This window comes from Onychostoma macrolepis, chromosome 05 (assembly GCF_012432095.1).
Source record: "Onychostoma macrolepis isolate SWU-2019 chromosome 05, ASM1243209v1, whole genome shotgun sequence".
In the NCBI taxonomy this organism is placed as follows: domain Eukaryota; kingdom Metazoa; phylum Chordata; class Actinopteri; order Cypriniformes; family Cyprinidae; genus Onychostoma; species Onychostoma macrolepis.
The window spans coordinates 5,408,640-5,424,610 of record NC_081159.1 but is presented as its reverse complement, the minus strand read 5'-3'; the positions used below and the strand labels follow the sequence as shown (position 1 = coordinate 5,424,610).

At 35.8% G+C, this 15,971-nt stretch overlaps 1 protein-coding gene across 8 annotated transcripts in view; it reads left to right on the top strand.

Annotated features, from left to right (window-relative positions):
* The window catches only part of arhgef9a (Cdc42 guanine nucleotide exchange factor (GEF) 9a), a 32,159-nt gene that overhangs the window by 10,471 nt on the left and 5,717 nt on the right, over positions 1–15,971 (top strand). For 3 of the 8 annotated variants that reach the window (XM_058775150.1, XM_058775147.1, XM_058775149.1), the window contains exons 2-7: positions 2,891–3,070; positions 3,375–3,458; positions 11,440–11,655; positions 13,511–13,690; positions 13,786–14,018; positions 14,198–14,327. In XM_058775150.1, the coding sequence (XP_058631133.1) occupies positions 2,891–3,070; positions 3,375–3,458; positions 11,440–11,655; positions 13,511–13,690; positions 13,786–14,018; positions 14,198–14,327 (1,023 nt within the window). Of the gene's footprint in view, positions 1–2,890; positions 3,071–3,095; positions 3,254–3,374; positions 3,459–7,355; positions 7,496–10,700; positions 11,355–11,439; positions 11,656–13,510; positions 13,691–13,785; positions 14,019–14,197; positions 14,328–15,971 lie in introns of those variants that run through there. The other 5 variants (XM_058775151.1, XM_058775148.1, XM_058775154.1 and 2 more) reach the window with 5 other exon arrangements.

Genomic DNA, 15,971 nt, shown 5'->3' with positions numbered 1-15,971 from the left:
TTTGCATGAAATAGTCTTTGAAAGATCCCCATCACTAATGCAAGATTTTCACCCAAATTTCAGACCTGTATACAAAGCTGTCGAGCATGTAATACAGAAACAGTCAACGTAACCAATTACAAACATGTACAAGACACAAGTTATGCATTTAAACAAATACTGATGCATATTGCCTCTGGAGAAGAGTCTGTACAGTAGATAAAAGGAAAATTGATGGTGGAGCGATAATTCAAACCCTTAAAGGCCGTGGACACACACGCACACACACAAACACTTGTGTGTGTTCATGTTGGGTAATTCAGTGCCCTGTACACTTGAACAACAGTAATGGAGTTTAGATATCAGATCAGCTGAGAACTCTCGCATTTACCCACAGTGTGTTGTGACACTGAGATAACAACTGCTATGATGTGTATCAAATGCAGTTGCTTTATACAAATCAAACAGATTTTACTCTTTCTGCTGACAACATAACATTTTTTTCTCTTTAAATGTGCAAAAGAGAATTTTTTACAGCCTGACTGCCTCTGAGACAGAGAGAGAAAGGAAAAGTGCCTGGAGTTGTGGGGGTGAAATCTTGGAGCTGATTATGTATGAGTGTTTCTGTGCAGAGAATTACCAAGCCATCATCTCAAGTTGCTGTCATGGGCTTGTATATGTGAATTTCAGCAGGAAGCAATACTATAACGCATCTCGTCTTTACTCGAGCATGGAAGCCATGGTTACTCAAGCACAGCTTCTCTATAGTTCTGTGACCTTGTACATTGCCACTTTCTTCCTATATGAGCACAATTGAACTGTGGGATCCAGTTCATTTTAGATCTGATTTGGAGTTGGTTTAAAAGAGACTTTGGTGATGACAGCATTCTGTATATTTCATTAATTTAACAGACACAACTGAATGTTTAGAGTGAGTTTGGATGAGCTATGCTGTTTGTATGGCATTGTAGTCAATATCTAGTTGTCTGTCATTATTATATATATATAGCATAAATTCTTTGTGTGTGTGTGTGTTTAACTCGTGTTCAAGAGAACTGCCCTCTGATATTTTTCACCTATAATAAAAGGATAGTTTAAATAGTAGTTTCATATATTTTATTAATAAATGTTATTTGTATAAAGGATTTGCATAAATGTGTTTGCTGGCTAGAAGCAACAATCTGTGACAAAAGAATGGATATGAATGCAGTGAATTTTTTAAAATTAATACTATTATTCAGCAAGGACGTATTAAATTGATCAAAAGTCACAGTAAAGATTATCTATAAGTTTCTACCTCAAATAAATGCAATTCTTTTAAACTTTCTATTTTTATATTTCTACTTTCTATGAAAAAATGTCAAAAATGTTTCATGATTTCCACACACAGCAGCACAACTGTTTTCAACATTGATAATAACAAGAAATGTTTCTTGATCACCAAATCAGTGTATTAGAATGATTTCTGAAGGAGTAATGATGCTGAAAATTCAGTTTTGCCATCACAGGAATAAATTACGTTTTAAAATATATTCAAAATAGAAAAGTTAGTAAAGTTATAACTTTTAAGTTATAAATGATTTCAAATTGTAAAAAAATATTTCATAAAATTACGGTTTTACTGTGTTTCTGAGCAAATAAATGTAGGTTTGATGAGCATAAGACATCTTTCAAAAACATTAAGAAACCTCAATTTATTTGATTTGCTGTTAATACTAATAAGGGTTGCGCTTTATCTTATAGTACATGTACTTACAGTGTACCTACCTAAGAAAGGTCTGGTAATACAAGGGGTAACACTTTACTTTAAGGTGTCCATAATACAGAGTAATTACCTAGTCAAGTAGCCGTTGTACTTACATGAAACAAAATGTACTTACCATGTAACTAAGTTATGGAACAGCCTGTACTTACAGTTTGAATTATGTAGATATAATAGGCAGCTACTGTTACACATATGTAACAGACCGAGTCTGTTACACAGCTACTTGTGTAACCAAAAGATTGTTACATATGTGTTGCAGACGTTATACAATGTAATTATAAATGTAAGTACGCAGACATAAGCTACTAGAAATAAAGTGTATCAAGATTGTACTTAAGTGTACTTCATCTGTATCTATACTGTACACCTTATCCAGCTGCACCTTAGTTTGATTTAACCCACCAGTACACAGCTAAAATACATGTAATACCTTTCTAATTACATTAAAATTACAGAATATTACACAGGCATAAGCTACTTAAAATAAAGTGTATCAAGATTGTACTTAAGTGTAGAAGTAGCTGTGTAACAGACTCGGTCTGTTACATATGTGTAACAGTAGCTGCCTATTACATCTACATAATTACAAACTTTAAGTACAGGCTGTTCCATAACTTAGTTACATGGTAAGTACATTTTGTTTCATGTAAGTACAACGGCTACTACTAAGTACTTAATTAAGTAATTACTCTGTATTATGACACCTTAAAATAAAGTGTTACCATACAAGGTAACTACATGGGGTAGGGTTAGGTTCAGGGTTAGTACCTAGTTATTACCTATTTTTTGTAATTACTATAATAAGTACATAGTATGTACATGAGGAACAGGACTGTAAAATAAAGTGCTACCCTAATAAGGCCTATCAACTTCTCTCAAAAAAATAGGGGTATTGTGTCTGTCCTAGCAACCTAATCTGCTCCTGCACCTTCCAAACTGAGGTGTAGCAGACAGAAAAACAGGGCAAACCCAAATGAGATGCAGCGTTATATCTCGACACCCCTGTCAGTTTTGTTCCCGGAGAGCTGACTGTGGAGTGGAAGCCAGCATGTGACTGTTTGATGTTAATCCAGAATGTTTCTGATGTTATGTAACTGTTGTCCTCCTGTAGCTTATCCTGCATCTACTCCATCTCTCTTTCTGCAGTTGGTCAGCGGGGGCTCTGTAGTGAATGCCGAGGCAGTATGGGACCATGTGACCATGGCTGACCGGGAGCTGGCCTTCAAGGCCGGCGATGTCATCAAGGTGTTGGACGCCTCGAATAAGGACTGGTGGTGGGGTCAAATCGACGAGGAGGAGGGCTGGTTTCCCGCCAGCTTCGTCAGGGTGAGCCCATCTCTGACATATACCTGTCCGATGGCCACCTGTCCAAGACACACCTGCAGAACCACATCTGTTTAACACAGCTGTTTTCACATCCAATACCGTTTCTAACTCAATAGAAGTCAGATTTAAAAGAGATGCAACACACAGGCCTGTCGAGAAATGAACAATATGACACATTTTCAGGTAAATGATTCAATATTAAAGACATACAGTCACAGCCCAGTCAGAAGAGGTCACATTCTTCCCTTTAACCTCCATCTTGAACCCAAACTCTTGTTTGTGTTGCTGTTGTCGTTTCTCTAAGGTGGAGTCCCACCCCCCTCAAACCAAACAGCTTTTTTATATCAACCCTGTCGCTGCATCACGCCTCACAAACGCCACGGCTAAGGTGCGTTTTTTTCAAAACCACTGCTTACCGTTTGACCGTTGAATGCATCCCATCGCTTACTGCTCACATGCTGTCGCTGTGTTCCAACGTTTCGTTTCCGCCACAGTCGCCGCGCTTCGCTTCCATGGCAACTTATCTTCATGCCGGTGACAGTCTGGGTCTGTCAGAAAACACTGAAATGGGAAAAAGATTTTGTTAATGTTATGCTGACTCAGTTATGACATTTAATGATGACTACTACCAATATTTCCCTCTTTTCTGACAGTATCTTGTTTTTTGCTTTGTTTTGTTTTCCTTTCTTAATTTGAGCCTCTCTGACTGCTAAAGATCTATTTTTAATCACATTTATATATACAAAGAGAGCTACAGAGATGGAAAACTCAAAAATAGATTTTCAGACAGAAGTTTAAACATAAACTCTCAGTCACAACAACAATTTTATCAGTCCTTTCCTTCCAGCATCTCTTCAAATTGTGTCAGGGGTCTCAGTGGGGCCCCATTGCAAACACTTCCTCTAACTCAACCTTTTCAGTTTATGCTTGAACCCCTCCAACCTCTTGTATATTATATAAACCTGAGAAAAGTCTGTTGTATTTTAAGTTAGTTAGTTTATCAGGGACAATGCAAAATCCAGATCTAATATTTTGAGTAAAGTGTGCTGAAATGTTATGAATAAAACTAAAGGAGGCGATATGATCATGTTGCACAGTAAAACTGAAATATTAATCATGTGCAAGCACAGTCGGGCTTGATAATTTGCATATACTTGCAGATTCGCCGCTAGCCGTCCGGGGGGTGATGTCCCTGCACATAACTAAAGATTAACCCTCTATTGCACGACATTCCCCCCGGGTGACAAACCTGTTCTCTTCACATTGCAAGCACATGATGGCAATAAAATTGACATAAATGCAATTTTTCCATTACATTTTTATGAATTAACTTATATGACTTGAGTGTATAAATAACTTATGTGAGTTATCATATTATGTTTTATTTCAAATTTATCTTTTCATATTATAAATTCTAAATTACACATTATATAGATTGTATGCACTACCATTCAGAAGCCTTGAGTTTGTCATTTTTTTGGAACGAAATTATTACTTTTAATAAGCACGGAGGATGCATCAGACATGAACTTTCTAAAAAATGTAGAATGGTTTCCACAGAAACTTAAAGCAGCAAAACTGTTTTCAACATTGATAATCATAAGAAATGTTTCTTGAGCACCAAATCAGTATATTAGAATGATTTCTGAAGGATCATGTGACACTGAAAACTAGAGTAATGATGCTGAAAAATCAGCTTTGCCATCACAGGATACATTACATTTTGAGATAAAAACAAACAAACAAAGATAGAAAACAGTTATTTTAAGTTGTATTGATATTACTGTTTTTAGTCTTTTTTTTTTTTTTGGTTGAATGAATGCAGCCTTAAGAGTCTTCTTTGAAACATAAAAAATCAGACTGACTCCAAACTTTTAAACTGTTGTGTATATTGATAAGAATAAATATTTATGTTAAATATATTTACATTTATTTATTTAGATTTCATATTTATACATTTTATATGATAACTAAGCAACATTTGGTATGTTTTGATGTATTATTTGAATATTTTGACTTGATCAAATTTCTTCCTATTGTGTCACAGTGCTAAAGAACTAACTAACACATTGTCACATAACTAAAAAGGACACCCAAAATATTGTCTTTTAAAATTTTAGTGCCATTTTATACAAGTCAGTTTTTTTTTTTACATTCCTTCATAATGCATGCGATAGAGTGTTAATAATGCTTATCGTATTGTTAATGATGCATCTGGATCGTAAGTCCACTGCAGTTGTGGCCAAAATCCATCCATCGGTTTGCTTTCTCTAAGAAATCCCAAGCTTAGCACTGAAATATGAACATAAACCCTTTTAGTGGGATCATGGGTGAAAGGATAAAAGGAGGTGTAGGATAGAGATGTCCTTATGAAAGAGGAGTGTGTTCGTAAAGGTGGAGCACTCTTTAATGGGACTTTTATGTAACTTGGTCTTAACTTTGGCTGCATACGTCGAGCTTCCTAAGTGCATTTCTCAGTTCCCCTTTTGCTTTCTTCCTATCTTTCTCTTTCCTCTCTTTTCTAACAGTCATCTATCCCCCCTTCCTCCCCAAACACACACTCGCGCAGATGGCAGGTTGTGTAAGCCACTCTCTCGGGCATGACAGGTGTGAGAAAATCTCTTCGCTGTACAGAGAATATCACCTGTGTCCACACAGACAGATACATATTTAATACAAACACACACACACTATATCAATCTGTACAGCACGGTCTTTATTCTGACCCTTTGAGCATCTCTTATGCAACACTGAGAAAGGACAAGGAGAAACAGACAGGAAGAGAATGAGTGTGAGAGAGATGGATGCGGAAGAGTCTGAAAGCATTATGTCACACCAGTTGGTGGCGCTGGCCTGCAGGTTTGGCTTCTCTCTCCTGCTGAGACCTGGAGCTCTCGTGTCATCAGAAATCATTGCTCACTGTTTACTCACAGTCCACACGCACAACACTAACTGTGCCCGCGTACGAGAATCAGCAGTGTACGGTGGAGCTAATAGCGCTTTTTTTAATTATGAAACCTTACATATATAAAGACAAACACAGCTTAAATGTGAGATAGGCATTTTATTATTTTAAAATAAATGGTCTTTTATCCCAGTCGCAGTGTGTGATTTCTGCACCATTAGCAGCACAAAATGCAATACCTAAAATAATGCAGTCACTTTTTCTTTGTTTAACAGTCTGACATATAAACTTCTCGCTTCTTGTAAATCGTTTGCAGGACTACACATTTGTTATATAAATATATATTAATTCTGTTTAGTGCGGCAAGCAACACAGAAGCTACACACTTTCACTTTTAATTTGTAGTTTAACATGACAACATTCAAATATTCCACATTATTACTATTGAAATGAAAAGTATGCTCAGTGCCATGTGGAGTTTCAGATTTCAAAAGCTTGAAGTTAATATCTAGAATATTAAGATATTAAAATTAAAACATTAAAAACAAATGTAAAATAATAATTTTAAATAATTAATAAATATAGATAATTATATATATATATATATATATATATATATATATATATATGCAGTGGCAAAATTTAACATTACAACATTCAAATATATATATAGTTCAGTCATGAAACTCTAGATGGCACAGGCTGACGGGGTGTTAACGTAACTGATGATATTCAGAGTTAAACGACTTGGCACAAGCCGATTGGTTCATGCTGCATACGCAGCCAATGAGCTTACTGCCATGCATTTATATGGCTGGCTAACATTCACTGTGATTCCTGCAGCGCGCTTTCAGAGTTTCTCTGAAACCCTCCACCTTCCCCAGCTCCACCTGTATAGATCTGCTACGGGGTTATTTTATATCCTATTTGTGCAGCAGCAGTATGTCTTAAATACTCACCTTATGTATTGGCAGTAGCAAGTTCCTGTACTTGCTTGCAGCAACAGCAATAATCTACAACTACAACAATAACCAACAGCAGCAGCACCGTAGCAGATCTATTCCGCAAAAACCAAATACATTAACATTGTCATATCCATCACCATGCTAAATGTTCTGAGAGTTGTCATGATTGAATTTAAATTATTGTTATCCAAATGGCAATGTTTCCATTTTGCCATTTCATTTACTGTCCCATGCAGAGGTCGCGTTAACCGAAAATTCTCCGTTATTGACGGAATTTTTTTTAGCAGTGACGGAAAAATCTGAAGGCCGTCCGTCACTTTGGCAGATTACACACACTGAGGGTGATCTATTGTAATTTATAACTGTAATTCCCAGCCCTGTCCAGTTGGTGGCGAGTGCGCTCCAGTGAGGCAGCAGAGCGCGCGATAGTCTCCAGAACAAAAATAAAGGTATTTTTCTGTCTTTGATTACTCACAGGCGAGTATAGTAAAGCGAATCGCTTGATCTGAGGTGTCTACAACGATCTATCACGCCACATTAAAGAGCGCCAAAACGGTATTTATTGCTTGAATTTCCTAATAAAATGGACAGAATTTGAAACCTGAGACTGCATTTCATATCAAAAGTAACAACGAACAAAGTTTAGCCGATTGTCTAACGTTACTGTGCATTCATCAGATGAAAACAGCATCGATTGGGAGTTAAGGTTCATAAAAATAAGAATCTATTAAAACAAAGAAATTGGTTTTATTTTGTTTTATCCAGCACTAGCATATTTTGTTGTTTTAAGTGTCCTCCGCTGTCACTGACGCAGTCTCTGTTCATCTGTTCTCTTCATAAATAAATAAATGCATAAGCCAATATGCTCGTCCTTTAGGTTCATTATTAAAAATGAAAACGTGAACAAAAATAAAAGCAATTAAATGGGTTATTATAATTAAAATACGAAAATTAAAATGACGGGTAATAATAGATTATGACGGAATTTTTACGACCCTGTCCGTCAAAATGACGGATAATATTAAAGTCTAACACAACCTCTGGCCCCATGTGACATTTACTGGATCACCAAATCTTGATGTTAATATTATATATAATATTTGAAAATCAATTAATTTTATAAAGAAAAAATGATATAAAACAATAATCATTTTAAATAATTTTAATTAAAAATAGGTGTGTATTTTTGCAGTGGCAGAGTCTTTTTAAGATCATTAGTGGTTTAAACCAAAAACTCACAACTTCAGAAGTCTTTTTTTTTTTTTTTTTTTACTTTTGCATTTTGCACTTTGTGTGTTTGTGAATCAGATTACACTGGTCATGCTTTGTGTTTGTCTTCATATCTCATGAAATTCAGACGACTAACTCACAACTTGGGTAAAATTACTGCACAGTGTGACATATTTTGCAGTAGCAATGCAGTATATTTAGTAGCAGCACACAGCAAACTGAAACCAAAGAATCCAATTTGTGGTACTTCACGAATGAACTCCGTTTGCAAACAAATGAATTCTGGTAATATTTTTATATAGTTTGAACAGTCGCATATTGTAAACTTTTGAAATGGTACATCTGAGAGTGAATATAATCATTCTAAGTATCCAACTAAAAGAGATTGATAAATGTATTAATGTCACTTACAAGGGTTAGTTTTTGATTTTGGTGTAAGATGCTGACACCTTTACACTGTATCCTCTGTTCTGCTGTGTCTTGTGTTTCTCTTCACTGTTCAGTGAGGTTGAGTCATGAAGCATAAAATGAGACGTCACTTTTCATTAGAGGACAGGAGAGAAGAACAGACAAAAAAAAAACAGATTGCTCTGGGAGGAGAGGGTGAGAGAGAAAGAGAGAGAGGCTAAAATAGATTGGACACTGAGAGGAAGGAAAGAGAAGATTGAAGTTTGTATGTGTGCGCAGGTGTGTGTGTGTGTGTGTGTGTGTGACATCTGCGTCATCAGTGTTCTTCTGATTCCTCTATTTCTTGAAACAGACAACCGTAGCAACACGCACGTTGTGTAGCCGGGCAGCAGGATCACTAAACTAAGCCTTTCTCTTGACGAGGATGAGGACGGACAGCTAGCAAGGCTAATGCACTGGAAAGTTGCGCTGAGGCAGAGATTTTTAGGTATACAAGTATAATTTGAGATTTTAATGAGATCTTAATCCGAGAAACATCCTTCAAGAGATAAGACATCGTAGTATCTATGACTCTGTGTAGAAACAGAGTGTGTGAGACAGAAAGAGAGAGAGAGAGAGGGCGAGGGACTTATGCAGGACATGGTTTCAGGGTGAACAGAATCTGTGACAGGCTTGTGTATTTATGAAAATCTATTTTTAATTGTGAGTGGATTGTGAGTCCATATCAGGTCAGCTGTGTTGTGTGTGTGTGTGTGTGTGTATGTGTGGGTATGATTTTGCTATGCCTGTGCTGTCTCAGTGTCCTTACAAGAATAACAAAACCTGAAATTACCTTCACTGTGGGGAATACAGCTTAAAGGGACAGTTTAGTTATTATTTACTCATTCTCATGTCATTCAAAACATGTATGCTGTTTTTCCCCCATAAAAATAGTGGAAAACTATGGAAGCCTGTTTCCACCACTGAATTAAAAATTTAAAAAGGTAATTGTGACATTTTATCTCACAATTCTGACTTTTTTCTAAGAACTGCATGATACAAACTCGCAATTCTGACTTTTTTCTCCGAATTGTGAGATATAAACTCACAATTGCAAAAAGTCAGAATTACTTGATATAAAGTTTATATCTAACAATTCTGACTTAACTCGCAATTGTGAATTATTAAGTCATAATTATGAGATATAAACTCTCAATTCTGAGAAAATATCAGTCTTTTTCCCCCTCAGAACTGGACTTTATAACTCGCAGTTGCGAGTTTATTTCTCACAATTCTGAGAAAAATAGTCAGAATTGCAAGATACTGTATAAACTCGCAATTGCGAGAAAAAAAGGTCATAATTGTGAGATACAAACACGCAATAATGAGAAAACGTCAGAATTGCCACAAGACTTAATTACTCACAAGTGTGAGTTTATATCTCACAATAAAAAAAAAATCTGAAACAAATGTGAAATTGCAAGATGTAAACTCGCAATTGTGAGAAAAAAAAGTCAGAATTATGAGATAAAAAGTCGCAATCACTCTTTTTATTTTTTATCCATAGGTAGAAACGGTCTTCCACAGAAAATAGGCCTGACAAAATATGTCTGAATGATTGGTCTGATCTGGTTCTCACTGACCCAATGATTTGGTCACCGTGGTTAACACCTCATAAAATGTCAGTCTGTTTGTCACATAAGCTATTGTATGACTTCAGAAAACCTGTATCAAAGTCATATGTTGATTTTATGATATTTTTATGATTTATGAATCTTGAACATTCAAGTCCCCATTCGTTGTAAATTCAACGAAAAGAGAATTTATTAAAAGAGAACCAATGCTTTCTTCAAAATTCAGCTTTAGTGGTCCACGAAAGAAAGTCATACAGGTTTGTAACAACATGAAAGTGAATAAATGAGAACCGAATTTTCATTTTTGTGTGACCTAACCTTTAATGAAGTGATTAAAATAATGCTGTTATTAGTCTTATGAGTCTTCATCTCATTTAAGTGTATTTTAAAAATCCTGTCGTCATTTACACGTCGTTCCAAACCTGACTTTTTTTCTTTTGCAGAACACAAAAGAAGATATTTTGTCAAGTGTTATTTGGAAGTCAGAGGTAACCAAAATATTCTTCAAGATATTTTCTTTCATATTTCACCAAAGAAAATAAGTCATACGGGTTTGGAACACCATGTATGAGCGAATTCTAACAGAATTTTCATTTTTGTGTCAGCTGTTCCTTTAAGTTTTACCTTTTGCACACCTTTTGATTTAGGAGTAGAGTACAGCTCAGTATATAAAATGTGTGCATATTCACGGGTTTTTATTGTGCGTGTGTGAGAAAGAGAGTTTGCAAGTGTGCTCGCATGTGTGTTCACATCAGTTGGCTCACCTGGGAAAGCAAATGATAGGTTACATAATCAGGGCAAATAAAATCACATCAGATCCTCTCAACCAAACACACACATATACTGTGTGCGTCTGCATCTCCCTCCTTCCCTTCCCTTCTCCTGGCTTATGTGTTTGTATCTTGGCAGCTATGTGACAGGTCCAAAAGCAGATTCATTTATGTCCTTGTGAAAACAAATTTTGTAAGTGTTTACTGCAATGCCTCTATTGTGGAAAAATGCAATTGGGACTGGTGCCACCAGAGGGCACACTCTGACTCCTTTTTATTTCACGTCAATGTAACCTTAACCCCTGAAGCTTTAAAAGCCCCGTCTAGACCTTTTATGAAAGCAATCACGCAGGCCCTTAACTCCGGATTCTCTGAGCTGGATGCTAATCGAATGTGAGCACAATTATCATGATTACTTTAATTGATAATAACAGGGCTTGAAGATCAAGTCATGTCTCTCTTAATGTGTGTGTTCTAGTTATGGGTAAATCAGGAGGAAAACACCGTGGTCGAGGCTGCCGAAAGCTCCAGCGAGGTGCAGAACGGCCACGCGGAGGCCAGTCCGAACCCCAGCACTGACTGCCTGTGTCTGGGCCAGCCCACGCAGAACCGGGACCAGATGAGGGCCAATGTCATCAATGAGATTATGAGCACAGAAAGACATTACATCAAACACCTGAAGGACATTTGTGAGGTAAAAAAACACATCGAGTTCTCTTTTAACCATCATATTTGGTTGTCTCAGCTGGTTTTCCTAAAATTGCTGAGGAGAAATATACATAAACACAACTGAGACGAATGTTAACACAGTAAGAGTATAAAACTGTAAAGTTTATGTGAATAGCATGGCTCAGATCATTTGTTCTTGTGAGAATCAGATGAGACATATTTCAGTTTATATTGAAATATTTTAATTGTTGGCTTGTTATCTTGCTACTGTAAATGTGAGCATAGGATGTGACATTGCTGAAATCTCATAGGGAGATCCATAGAAAACATGCGAGGTTACTGCAACATTTTCTGTAATAAGCAAAGTCTATTTTAACTTATAATCTATATATATATATATATATATATATAATCTATATTCTTTTGAACTTTCTATTCATCAAAGAATCCTTAAAAAACATTACAGTAGCACAACTGTTTTTGATAACAATAAGAAATGTTTCTTGAGCACTAAATCAGTATATTACAGTTTTTCTCAGTCCCTTTGGTGCATTTCTCAGACCAGAAATAAAATTTTCAAAACTCCTTGTTCAACCTCCACATCATCTAGTCACTTGTGCACATCATAAAAGCAGTTTCTCATTCTTTTGAACAAGTTGCGCTTGTTTTGGTACATTCATACATTCAAATGATTTTGTACATTTGTCTGCGGTTTCCTACATTATCAGTTGCTAATATCAAAATGTATGTGTTTCTCAAAATGTATTATATAGTTCTCTGTGCAATAGTCTTACCCCTAAAAACATCTAGTTATTAGCTCATCATACAAGTTATTAAATGCAAAATGGTTGATCTAGTTGTCATAAACTCTCAAGCATATTTTCTTCACATTTCTATTAGACTTTTTGTAAATTTGCCATGAATTGTGCAAGTGGATCTTGACTTTCACTAATGAAGAGAATATAGATCAACCAATTATAAACCAGTTCTCTGAAATAGCTCAAAGGTGCATCTCATGAAACTTCAATTGGAAAGCATATATAGACAGAGGACAACACAAGAGTTACAAATTCTGACGATGGATGAACATCCAGAAAACGATCAGGGTCAACAGACGAAGGATGCTTGGTGGAAGGGTACAGAGGCAAAACAGAGGAAGAGGCAGAAGAGGCCAAGGAAATAGGCGCATATCAGATGAAATAAGGGCCACTGTTGTGGACTATGTTGTCAATCATGGCCTTACAATGGCTGAAGGGTGCAGTCTCTTTCAATCAATATCCCTCATACAGTAATGTGTAAATTTGTACATTTGAAAGGATGTATGGCATACATAAGAAGCGCAGCCTTCTGCATTTCAATACAGAAACTGTCATCCAAACTGCTTCCATAGTTTACAGCAGGTAATACTAAGAGAGTGCACTGTTATATTGACAGCATGACTAAGCATCTTGCCTATCTTGTTTGTGAACAATGATACAAGGAGTTTTCATTCTGATGGCACCGATATGTTCATTGACATAAATACTTACTTTTGAGAGATGAACTAAAGATTTTGAGTAAGTTACAGGCTTTTGCAGGAAATCCATTGTGTGGTGCTGTTTGTACAAATTGTTTTGAGAAATGCACATACTTTTTTGCAAATATTAAGGACGATTCCAGAAATGCACCAAAGCGACTGAGAAAAACTGTAGAATGATTTCTGAAGATCATGTGACACTGAAAACTGGAGTAACACAGATTTGCCATCACAGGAATAAATTACATGTTAAAATGCGTTTAAATAAAAACAGTGAGCATAGGAGACTTATTTCAAAAACATTATAAAAATCCCTAAACTTTTGAATGGTAGTGTAAATTTGTGTATGTGTTATGCATTTTAGGGGTATCTCCGTCAGTGTAAAAAGAGGAGAGACATGTTTAACGACGATCAGCTGAAAGTGATCTTTGGAAATATCGAAGACATTTACAGATTCCAGTTGAGCTTTGTCAGAGACCTGGAGAAACAGTTTAACACGGAAGAACCTCACCTGAGCGAGATTGGACCTTGCTTTTTGGAACACGTCTGTATTGAAACACAGAAAATCACACATATATATATATATATACACAATAAGTTGAGGATACTGATATTTATGTTTTTTTGTTTTTTTAACAGCAAGATGGATTCTGGATCTACTCGGAATACTGTAACAACCACGTTGACGCCTGCATGGAGCTCACACGTCTCATGCGAGACGCACGATACCAGCACTTCTTCGAAGCTTGCCGATTGGTTCAGCAGATGATCGACATCGCCATTGACGGCTACCTGCTCACACCGGTCCAGAAAATCTGCAAATACCCTCTACAGCTGGCAGAGTTACTGAAATACACAGTACAAGAACACAGGTATACACGGATGCGCTAACTCCAGGTGCATCGTGCAGATAATGTCGTTCGGGGTCCACAAAATATATGACTGTGTAAACGACACATTTTGAACTGACATATCTGGTTTCTATTTATCATTTTGACATCCCTCGTTTTCACTCTTCTGTTTCGCTCATTCTTTTCCCTTTCTTTCCCAGTGATTATCGGTACGTAGCTGCAGCGCTAGCTGTAATGAGAAATGTCACTCAGCAAATCAACGAACGCAAACGAAGGCTTGAGAACATTGACAAAATTGCCCAATGGCAAGCTTCTGTACTGGATTGGGAGGTGTGTGGCTAAAGCTTTTCAGACAAAATTAATTAGTAGGATATAAACGAGAGCAATGGAATAGCTAAACAGGAAAAAAAAAACAACAAATAATAGTAAATGATTAAATAAGTTGCACAACTGTGTGTATATGTTTTTGAAAGAAGTCTCTTATGTCAACATGCTGATTTGATGCTCAGTTATTATCAATTATTATTGGCACTCAAGTATTAATAATGGTTCTTATTATTTTCAATTTTGGAAGCAGTTTTCAGTGCTTAATATTTTTGTGGAAAGGATTCTTTCTCTGATTCTTTGATGAAAAGAAAGTTCAAAAAATATTTTGTAACATTATAAATGTCTTTACTATCATTTTTGAGCAATTTAATCCATCCTTGCTAATAAAAGTATTAATTATTATATATATATATATATATATATATAAAAATCATACTTATTGTTGAATGTTAGTATCACAGGTTTCCACAAAAATATTATGCAGCAAAAACTTTCAACATTGATAATACAGCTTTTCTCAGTCGTTAAATGCTTAGACATGTTGTCAATATAACAGTGCACTCTTTTAGTATTACCTGCTGTAAACCATGGCAACAGTTACTGTACTGAAATGCAGAAGGCTGCACCTCTTACAGTATGCATGCCATTATCCAAATTTACACATTACTGTATGTTGGGATATTGATTGAAAGAGACTGGATAGGATTTACAGTTACACTTTTAATAGTGGTCTGACAAAAAATAAATAAAAACACACATTACAACGTCATTGTGATATAGAAAAGAAAAGGAAATATGAAACTAAATTAGAAAAGCAAATACATGAAACACCCCTTGGGCAGAACCTTGCTTTTGCATGCAGCACTGTATGAGGAATTTGAAAGAACTGGTTTATAATTGGTTGATCTACATTCTCTTCATTAGTGAAAGTCAAGATTCACCTGCACAATTCATGGCAAATTTTCAAAAGGATTAACAGAAATGTGTAGAAAATATGCTTAGTTTATGACAACTAGATCAACCATTTTGCATTTAATGACTTATACGATGAACTAATGACTAGATGTTTTGAGGGGTAAGACTATTGCACAGAGAACTGTATAATACATTTTGAGCAACATGACATTATGAACTGATAATGTAGGAAACCGCAGACAAATGTAAATAATCAATTGCATGAATGTACCAAAGCAATCGCAACTTGTTCAAAAAAATGAGAAACTGCTTTTATGATGTGCACAAGTGACTAGATGATGTGGAGGTTGAACAAGTAGTTTTGAGAATTTCATTTCTGATTTGAGAAATGCACCAAAGTGACTGAGAAAAACTGTAATAAGTAATGTATCTTGAGCACCAAATCAGCATATAAGAATGATTTTTAATGATCTAAGAATAATTGATGCTGAAAATGACATTAAGTAGAAAATTACATATCAAAATAAATAGAGAAATTGTAATAATTACATAATATTACTGTTTTACTGTATTTTAGATCAGATAAATGCTGCCTTGGTGAGCATAAGAGACTTTCAGGAACATAAAAAGAAATTAGAGAGAAAACTTATTCTAACCCATCAGTATGGTGTACTCTGATGTTATTTCCTTTTACAAAAGGAGAATTTTCTATACAAGTTCCAATCAATGATG